At 47.9% G+C, this 10,315-nt stretch overlaps 1 protein-coding gene across 1 annotated transcript; it reads left to right on the top strand.

Annotated features, from left to right (window-relative positions):
* The first annotated feature begins 2,697 nt into the window (after positions 1-2,697).
* On the top strand, positions 2,698-5,806 carry LOC136587743 (E3 ubiquitin/ISG15 ligase TRIM25-like). Its single transcript, XM_066586500.1, has one exon. The coding sequence runs from the start codon at positions 2,820-2,822 to the stop codon at positions 4,401-4,403; it is 1,584 nt and encodes a 527-aa protein (XP_066442597.1). The 5' UTR covers positions 2,698-2,819; the 3' UTR covers positions 4,404-5,806.
* The last annotated feature ends 4,509 nt before the right edge of the window (positions 5,807-10,315 follow it).

Raw genomic sequence — 10,315 nt, 5'->3', positions numbered from 1 at the left:
CGATTGTTGCGCTGCTGTTGGCTGCAGCACCTGTGACGTCCCGTAAACCGACAGAACTGCAGCAGAGTGACATCAGAGGGGAGACCCGAAGCAGCGGCACGGGACATAGTGGGGAGCGCAGAGAGGTGAGGATATGTCTGTTTCTTGTTCTATGGCAGGGGAGCTGGATTTTATATAAAAATGAAAGCTCTTTGAAAACCCCTTTAAGGTGTGTTCACAAATTGTGGAAACCCTGCGCATTTTCTGCAGCGGAACAATTTACTGGGGATTCAAGCAAATTCTGTTCACATGTTGAGAAAAAAAGTTGTGGATTTTCTGCTATAACTACTATAAAGCCGTTTTCACACGGACGAGAAAATCGTGCAAGATTTGTGTGTTGCCAGATGCACGCATATGAACCTCAATCTTTTAAATGGGGTCATACACATGAGCGCCCCCCCCCCCCCCCCCCCCACACACACACACACACACACATCGCGGCACATCCTATCTTTGGGTGTGCCCTTGCATCGCTCATTGTTTTTAATGGGGCCGGCGGCAGCATCACACCGCATGCTGGGTGCACGTTGTGCAATGTAATGCGAGGTTTCCCTATTGAAAACAATGGGAGAAACTCAGCGATCGCTACTTCCCCGAAGTGATGTGAGGCAGTTTTCAAGGGGGCCGGCACAGCATGCGAGTGCCATGTTTACCCATTGAAAATGATGGGAAGCCCTCCGCGGAGGATCGATACTTCCCCGAAGTGATGCAAGATGGTTTTAACACAAAAATGCCCCGTATCTGTGGGGACATCGCACGTTGGAGTTACACAGCCCAATATCGAACTCACACATGTGAAATTAGCCTAACTGTAACCTACGGAGATGCTGTGCTTCGGCTGAGGAAATTCTGCAGCGTAACGTCAGCATTTCTGCAATGTGTGAACGCACCCTTAACGATTTTGTCAAACAGACCAATGATCATGGAGGAGAATAAGACTTGCAATGTGCAGTGGTTGTAGATAGAGATGAGCGAACGTGTTCTTAACGAACACTTCCGCACCCGGACACCGGCTTTGCCGAGGACTTCAGTGTCCGCGCGTAAAGCTTCGGGGGGCGCCGGGGGGCGGGGAGAGGCGCGGCGGCGCGGGCGGCAGCAGCGGGGAACAGGGGGGAGCCCTCTCTCTCTCCCTCTCCCCCCCCACTCCCCGCCGCACCCCCCCCCCGCGCTGCCACGGCAACTACCGAACTTTTTTCGCCCGAGCACGGAATTGCTCGCAAAGTTCGGTGTTCGGGCGAAAAGGGGCGGAGCCGAACACGTTCGCTCATCTCTAGTTGTAGAGATCCAATCTGGCTTCATACTAGCTATTGCTGATGATGATTGCAGGCAGTGTGGAACCTGTAGTTCCCTTGCAGTTTTACAGCTGAGGATCTCTTAAAGGGGTTGTCTCGCGGCAAACATCAAAATTTTACACTACCCCATTCCCCCCGTCACCCCCCTGGCATAAAATAGCAATTTAAAGCGGTTTTTAAACCGCTTGCTACTCACCGATCTGAAGAAAAATGAAGTTTTAAAAATCTTCTCCCTATGATGGCCGCCGGTCCTTTCCCATGGGCTCTGTGCGGTCCATTGCCGATTCCAGCTTCCTGATTGGCTGGAATCGGCACACGTGACGGGGCGGAGCTACGATGACGACGCGGTGACCAGCTCTCCGGCATGAGCGGCCCCATTCACCAGGCAGAAGACCGCACAGCGCAAGCGCGTCTAAAAACGCCAGAAGACATCAGAATTAGTCGGCGCCATGGAGACGGGGACGCCAACAACGGAGCAGGTAAGTGAATAACTTCTGTATGGCTCATATTTAATGCACGATGTACATTACAAAGTGCATTAATATGGCCATACAGAAGTGTATAACCCCACTTGCTGCCGCGAGACAACCCCTTTAAGGTCAATTCAGGCCGGCTTCATACTGGCGATGCGGGTGAAAGCGCATGAAAATGAAACCAGTGATTTTCAATGGTTTCCTTCTCCTTTGCAATGCCTTGACTGCACATTTGCAGCGCTAAGAAAAATCTGTGCTATCGCCCATTGTTTTCAATGCGGCCGACGCCTGCAGCGCTGGCCCAATTGAAAGCATAGGGAGTACATCGCGCTCCCCTGCCACAGCTGTCAGTGGGAGCATGCCTGTCTGCTTTATTGGCTTGCAAGGATACAGTAAAATACACAAACGTGCGCAAAAACCAACAAATGCGCGTGTAAAGCACATTTCCGTGCTTGTATTTATATTAGTCAATTATCTGGCTCTAAAGGACTGGGCCCAGAAAAAAAAATCAATCCTTCTTTCTACTGCTATTCTAGTCATCTCTGCACTGTGCTGTCTGCTTACACAGGGAGAGAGGCGAGTGGGCGAGTACCCGTGCTCTCTGCTCTACCACTCGCCTGTTTACTGTCCTCTCCTCCACTGTTGCTACACTGGTCACGTGGTCATGCTTCTGTAACTATCCTGCCTACTTGACCAATGTAAACTCGGCCTTTGTGCATGAAGTATCTCAGCGATTCTGAACTGTGGCTGAAATACCAAATCTGCATCTCAGACTGTGACACATCCTATCACATGACTCTGTTTGTCTACTCACAGCCCCTAGCTCAAGCCTTTCACCAGCAATAGAAGCTACTCTGTGGTTTGCTAGTCTCACTTGGTGCTGATTGGCTGAGAAGTAGCTGGAAGTAATTAACTCCAAGGAGGAAGAACTAAGCTGCTGCATGCAGTCTTGGAGCATGCGGTGTGAGTGCCCAGCAGAGCTTTCCTGAAAGGGTTTGGAACCTTTTGCATAGGCATGGCTACCTGTGAGCTAAAGGAAGAGCTGAGCTGCCCCATCTGTCTGAACATCTATACAGATCCCGTCACCCTGAGGTGTGGACACAGCTTCTGCCGGGGATGCATTGATTCTGCGCTAAATGCCCAGGAAGGGGGTAATAGTTACACCTGCCCCAACTGCAGAAAGAAGTTCAGTAACAGACCGTTGTTCCAGAAGAACATTGCTCTGCGCAACATAACGGAGCGTTTCCAGTCGTCCCCCAATATCAAGGCAAGGCTCCAAATCTTCTGTACCTACTGTATCCTGTCTCCTGTACCTGCTGTCAAGCATTGCGGGATGTGCGAGGCCTCTCTCTGCGACGACCACCTGATGGTCCACAGCAAGTCTCCGGAACATGCCCTATCTGAACTCAGCACGTCGGTGGGGATACGAGCCTGTCCTATCCACAGAGAGGTGCTACAGTATTACTGCATCGAGGATGCCACCTGCATCTGCTCCACCTGCATGCTAGCAGAAGAACACCTTGGGCACCAATTCAAGCCGCTGGTAGAAGCTTCAGAGAAGAAGAAGGAAAACCTCAAAAAGGTTCTAGAGAAACTAAACTCCAAGAACGACGAGGCAAAGAAAAAGATCCAGCATCTGAAGCAACGTAGGAACGCAATGCATCATAAAGCTTCTGCGGTCATCAAAAGGGTCACCACTCTGTTCAGCGACATTAAGAAACAGGGGGCCAACTTGGAAATGAAAATTGTGAAGGACATTTCTGGGAAGAGAGACCTAGCATCCCTCCCAGTGTCGGATCAGATCCTGCTACTGGAAATGCAGAAAGAAGAGCTGTCCAGAAAGATCCGTCACACTGAGGACCTGTGTGACATGACCGATGCATTAACTGTCCTACAAGAGCAAGAGACAGACAATGATAACTTCTGTGATACCATGGGCAGTGCGAGAGATGAAGAGCAGATCTATGATGGAGGACCTCCTGATCAAGACTTTATCTCAGCAACCTTATACCCCAAATTATTAGAAATATTGGTTGGGATAAGCAAGTGGTTCTCCATGCATGCTCCTATGAAGATCCTTCTGGATGTGAATACGGCCGCTAATAACATCCACGTGTCGCGCCGTCTGAAATTTGCATCCTGGTCGGGAAGGAATCAGAAAAGACCCGATACCCCGGGGAGGTTCCAGAACAGACAAGTTATAAGCTTGGGGGGCATGTCTTCAGGGCGCCATTACTGGGACGTGGAGGTCGGTGATCATGGACATTGGAGGATAGGGATGTGTTACTCCAGCATAGAGCGCAATGGGGATCGCTCTTACATTGGAAATAACAACGTTTCCTGGTGTGTATGCCGCTTAATTGGTAACCAAGATTCTGTGATGCATAATGATGAAGAGACCTTCTTACCATGTAAGGTCTCCTCCAAGAAGCTAAGGATCTGGGTGGACTACGAGGCAGGGCAGATGTCCTTTTTTGATCTTGGTGAACCAGTCAGGCATCTGCACACATTCACTACCACCTTCACTGAGCCGCTGCACGCCGCATTTTACATTTCAAAAGATTGGTTCTCAAAAGATTGGATAAGAATCAGCGACTAAAGACTCCAAACAACCGAGTAGGGATGACCCCCCCCCCCCCCCCCGAAAGACAACAGTGGGTGGAAACACAAAGTACTATTGATAAATAAGTACGGGGGAAGGGGGATTTTTTTTTATTGGGTTGTGCATTGTTCATTCTACCAGATGAATGCCACAGCTTGATCAGATGGTTTATTTACACTATTCTGTTGTTGGTGGTACAGTCCATTAATAAAGTGGAACATTAGAGAAATGGATTGGTTTTATATTGATGAAGGATGAGTATATCTAATAGGATGCCTCAGGACTAGAGATGAGCGAGCGTACTCGGCCACACCCCTTTTTCACCCGAGCGCCGCGATTTTCGAGTACTTCCATACTCGGGCGAAAAGATTCGGGGCTGCAATTTGTTGTTTTTCTTGCACTACTGAAATGTGCAAGTAAAATATGCTCATGTGAATGAACCCATTAAAATCAATGGGTTGTATTCTCTGCGTATTGCGTGCACAAATACGCCCGTGTGAAGGGGGCCTTACAGTCAGAAAAACATGGTATTTTTAAAATTGTAATTCACTCTGTCAAGTCCATAATTTATATGTACCGCAAAATGATGTAATTAAAACATATTAGTAATTTTATTTATTAAGCGCCAACATATTCTGTAGCACTTAAGAAATTGGAGGTACATATACAGACAAAATCTGATATTACGTATAGTATTAAACTAAGTCCCGCCTCACACAGGTCGGATTCCGCATGCAGGAGTGACTGCATGTACCTTAGGAATTCCTGTATTGCATATGGCCGCGGTGGCTCGCCATCGGTCATGCACGGTACAGATTATTTTTTAAAAATCTTTTTATTTCCCACACCGCCGCTAGGTGATGACGCAGGTATCCGCGACCTATCCGCAATGTCAATCGCGGATGGCCAACAGGCTGGATGGCTTCCATTGACTTCAGTGGAAGCCATCCGTGTAGGATCTGCAGGAAAATAGAATATGCTGCGATTTTTATTTCCACGAGTAGAAATTGGAATTGCTGTTTGCTCATGTGAGCGGTGTGAGGGGTTAATTCTAGTTTCCCTTTGCAATGAATAAATAAGAGAAAAATAAGTGTATTTCACAGAATAATTATGTGTTTGTAATCTTTGTCTTCTCCTGGGAAAAGTTTCAAGGTTTTGTTCCTTTTGATAAGCTTAGCCGCAACTACGTAAATGCATACCTTTGTAACTTGCTAGAAGATACATTAATAATGAGTTGTTCTTTTTCTCATGTATTTTACTGACCTTGGCCATATGCTGGATGTTACAAATGCTGAAATGTTACCTATCATATCATATCCTGCTTATCATATCCTACGTAAGCAAGCTTCTATATATCCTCTGTGCTTCGCTAAATAAACTAGGCTTTTCTTTGGTTAACACATACGGTGTGGTGTTCATTGAATTCCTCTGAGTATACTCGCATGTCCAAACTGATTGGGAAGCAGACAGCATCAGCTAAACGGTCTGTTTAAAGACCCCTAACATTACTTGGCTGCCCGAACGTGGGGCAGAAGCTAAATCCTTACCTGCAGCCGATACCTGACGACCCTGCCTGCCGACCAGCCGGACCAGAGGCCACGGGACCCCAGATCTACAAAACACCGGTGTACGGTAAGCCCTTGACTTGCCACTCCAGCTCTGGGCTCCCCTGACTTCAGTCCCGTGTTGACAGGAGGTTAGTCGCTGCATGTTTATAGGATGCTTCTGCCTGTTATTTTTGGTCTTCTTAGTAACTGTAATAGACGGAAGAACCCATATGTGTAGATTGCCATGCTGTCTGCTGTGTGCTGTAGAAATGATTGCTTTTATTCTTGCTTTAACTGCCGGACTCCTAATGTTAGCTGTAATTTGTTGCAAGATTACTAAAGCCGCGTATAGAGGTGAGCCGTGGTTTCCCCCTTATGCCTGTAAGAAGGAAAGAGATTGCAAATAGAATTCCTGCCAGTCGCGGACCTGGCAGAAGGGATTAGCCTGATTTACCCGAAGGAAGCTGTGGGCATCCTTATACTGTGTGAGTGAGGTAAAAACAGGGAACAAGCCCATAGTGCAAATAAGTGTCCTGCCAGTCGCGGACTTGGCAGAAGGGACTAAAAGGTCTGTGTGACCGCCAGATTTAGCCGAGGAAACTGTGTGCATCCTCAATACTGTGTGATAGTGGTAAATCAAGAGGTAAGTCCATGAGAGAAGGGGAAGGGAAGGACATTTGTAGGCAAGCCTATAAAGTATATGTACTAAATTGTTAGAGCAGGCAGGGTATAGCATTAGACCCTTAGCATTGGAACAGGTTTGCAGAAAGCGTCGAAAGAGGCAGTAGTGAGCCCTGGAATCCCCCTACTGACCTCTATACAGGTACAACTTTTGGGTTGCGAGAAGCCTAGGTAGAACAGGACTAACTTTAAATAGTAACTCCTGGGCTAATCTTCTTTTGTAAAAGAGGAAAAATAGAGTCAGGGAAGGGATAAGAGGGCTCTAAGAACAGACTATATGGGAAGCAGACAGCATCAGCTGAAGTCTGTTTAAGACCCCTAACAGCGGACATGTGAATGTTCTATTTTTTTAATGAATGCGGAATACGGCGGATCGTCTGCACTGGTGACGATCGCGCATTCCACAATTCAAACCCTGTTGTGTGAAACCAGTCTTAGGCCCAATGTCCATGGGCAAATTTGATTTGCGGAATCCGTGCATGGCACCCACAAATCAAGCCGCCCATAAAGATGCATGGGCGTCCGTGAATGGATTAAAAACATGCGGATTCGATTTGGTCTGGAAAACAAATCGCAACATGCTCCATTTTTGTGCAGTTTCCGCACGGACAGCTTCCATTGAAGCCGTCCGATCCAGGGCCAGCCTGCAGCTGACACTGCGGATGTGCAGCGGATCCGCGGGAAAGCATGAGATTTAAAAAAAAACCTGGACTGCGCATGTCCGATGGTGAGCTGTGAGGACCATGCGCAGTACAGCTAACCCAGAAGTGGAGGAATCCATGTGTACACCGATGCTGGGGAAATGCAGGTAAGCAGGGCTCATTGGCCGCGGGAGGTGCTGGATTCCGCGTGTGCCGTGGACATGAGGCCTAATACACAATTTAAAAAAGAGGAGGGCCCTACTCACAAGAGCTTACAATCTATACTCCTTAATAAAAACTAATGCACGAAGGAGGAGCTGTTGGACTCGAACAAAGCTTTATATATGTGAATGTAATGATATACGGTATTTATGTGATTACAATATCAGAGTGAAAGGATACGTTTATTGGGAAAAACCGTACAATTCACAAGAGGCTCTAGTACAGATGATGCAATTTAGGTTCTAGAACCTGAACACTTGTAGGCTGCTAAAACCTCACTCAGTGATAAATCTGCTGACAGAAGTGTGACAATGTTGTGGGGGGCTCCTGTGACCCTCCCCCCCTTGTGTGTGCGGCCGAGCATTATCCTGCTGCCTCTTGGAAGCCGCCATGAGAGGAACACATGTGGCTGCAGGATGTCCTAAACATACCACTGAGCTGTCATTGTCTCTCGTACCACTACTAGGGGTGACTGACTGTCGTATGCAATGACCGCCAGATCATCACATCAGCAGGGGGCAGTGTGCCGCTCCACAGCAGAGGAAGGATTGAGGTGCTCACCCAAACACCAACATGACCGTCGTTGGCCCCCAAACAGAATCTGCAATCATCGCTAAGGACAATCCAGTTCAAATCAGTAGCAGGCCAGGTTCCTCGTTAACGACACTACTGCAAACAAAGGTGACGGTGTTGGAATGCTGATGGCAGGACATGTAATCGGTGCTGTGATACCAAATTTCTTTCTGCTAAGAGCCTGGAAAGGGCCCAGGCAGAGGCAGGGTTCTGTAATGAAGGTGCCACCTGTGTCTGGATGGCGGATAACAAATCCATTGGATCTGCTCATCTGTTGATTAAATGATCCTCTCTACTGGTGGTCTGTCTGGGCCATCTGAAGCTTGTTCCCCTTCTGTGCATGCCCTCACGTAACCACTGCTGCCACCTCCTAACAGCTTGGTCAGAACGGCCTAGATCAGTGTTTCCCAACTCCAGTCCTCAGGGACCCCCAACAAGTCCTGTTTTCTGGATTTTCTCAGTATCACACAGGTGATGTAATTATTATCAGCATTCCCACAGGTGTTCTTACTAGAGGATATCCTGAAAACATGACCTGTTGGGGGTCCCTGAGGACTGGAGTTGAGAAACACTGGCTTAGATGACGAGCAATTCGTCAAAACGAGCATCCTTCTTCTCTCATTCCAACGATGCGCCCGCTCTCAAAGTCTGCCTGATTTATCTATCTCTAAAAAACTGACACATAAATTTGCTAATATGGCATACTGAGGGGACTTGCTATTTGTATAGTGCCAACTTACTCCGCAGCGCTTTTGGGTAATTAAACTACCAACAAGCTGGGTCCTCATTTTACCTACCTCAGAAGGATGGAAGGCTGAGTCAACTTTGAGCCAGCTACCTGAACAATGTGGGGTTTGACCTGTACAACCTTCAGGTCGTGAGCAAGAGCTTAGGACTGCATTCTGCTGCCTTAACACTCTCCGCCACATGAGGCTCGTATAATCTATTTTGTGCAAAAATTTGGAAATGTAACCTTTTCTCTGAACTTTTGAGGGAAAGGGGGAGAGGCATAGTGTGAGGGGCGGGACCACATTGACAAAAGGATGGATTCTGGAGATGTTGGAGGTGCAGGTGAGTACACAGAGTGAAGGAAAGATGGGAGTCAACTATGGCCCCAGAGCAGCGGGCATGTTGCCTCAGAGTTATGGTAGCACCACACTCTGAGATGGAGATCAGGTTTAGGTCACTTTGTAGATGGCGGCAGCACAATCAGTTTAGTTTTCGAAAGATTCGGTTTCAGGGAGAGAACATCATGTTAGAGAGAGCAGACAGACAATCACTGGTGTTTTTTAGTACTGAAGGCACTGGCGTAGCTGTAGGAATCATAGGGGTCGTAATTGTGACCCAGCCCATAAGCCAGGGGTGCCCACAGAGCACCCTCACCACATTAATATGTTGGGTTTGTGTCCTCTTCTGCTCACCCAGGATTGCTAACAGGCCGAACTTCATCTCACTGCAGCTGCACTCATCCACCTAAGGCCGGTTTCACACAGGCGATAAAATTGCACGATTTTTGCGTGATGCGAGAACCCATGAAAACATAGAATTATGAAACCCTTGCTTTTTAAATGTTTCGTTCATATTTGCAGTGTGTTTACTCATGCAATTTTGCATAAAAAAAAATCCTGGCATATCCTATCCTTTTTTTTTTTATCACCCATGTTTCCTTGCGGTGCGATGTGGTTTTAACATTAGAAAGTCCAAATTGTAAGTGGCAGCAATGGTTTTGCGAAAAAAAGCAGCGCTGATGCTCAGATATCTCATGAGGAAAATTGCAATATTGCTGCGATTTTCTTGCAGCGATATTGCGATCGCCCATGTGAAACTACCCTTAACCCTGCTGCATAACAGCCTGCCCCATGTTCGTCTGAGCGCCAGAGACCCAGAGGAGTCGGGTTGGGTGACCAGACATCCCGATTTAGGCAGGACAGTCCCACTTTGAGACCCTGTGTCCCGCCTTCCACCCAGGCCCCAGCAGGACAGGTATTTATCCCGCTTTCAGGACATTTGTCCCGCTTTTGTCCCGGGTTCTGACGTCTGGTCACCATTAAAGTGATTACCGGGCGAGGTGCTTCAGCTTCCTGCCTGGTAATCACTGTGTAGCATTGTGGACTGGATGCACACTGATATCAGTGTGTGCATCCAGGATCCTCTTTGCCTCAGCTCTCCTTTTTGGTTCCGCTAGAAAGGAGACGAGCAGAGGGGAGGAGGCACTGCTGCACACATACTTCCGCCCAGGGGCGTA

Source organism: Eleutherodactylus coqui, chromosome 13 (assembly GCF_035609145.1).
Source record: "Eleutherodactylus coqui strain aEleCoq1 chromosome 13, aEleCoq1.hap1, whole genome shotgun sequence".
In the NCBI taxonomy this organism is placed as follows: Eukaryota; Metazoa; Chordata; class Amphibia; order Anura; family Eleutherodactylidae; genus Eleutherodactylus; species Eleutherodactylus coqui.
This window is presented reverse-complemented; position numbering and strand designations above follow the sequence as displayed.

Coding starts and splice junctions, on each gene's coding strand:
- LOC136587743 (XM_066586500.1), top strand. CDS start 2,820: ATGGCTACCTGTGAGCTAAAGGAAGAGCTGAGCTGCCCCATCTGTCTG.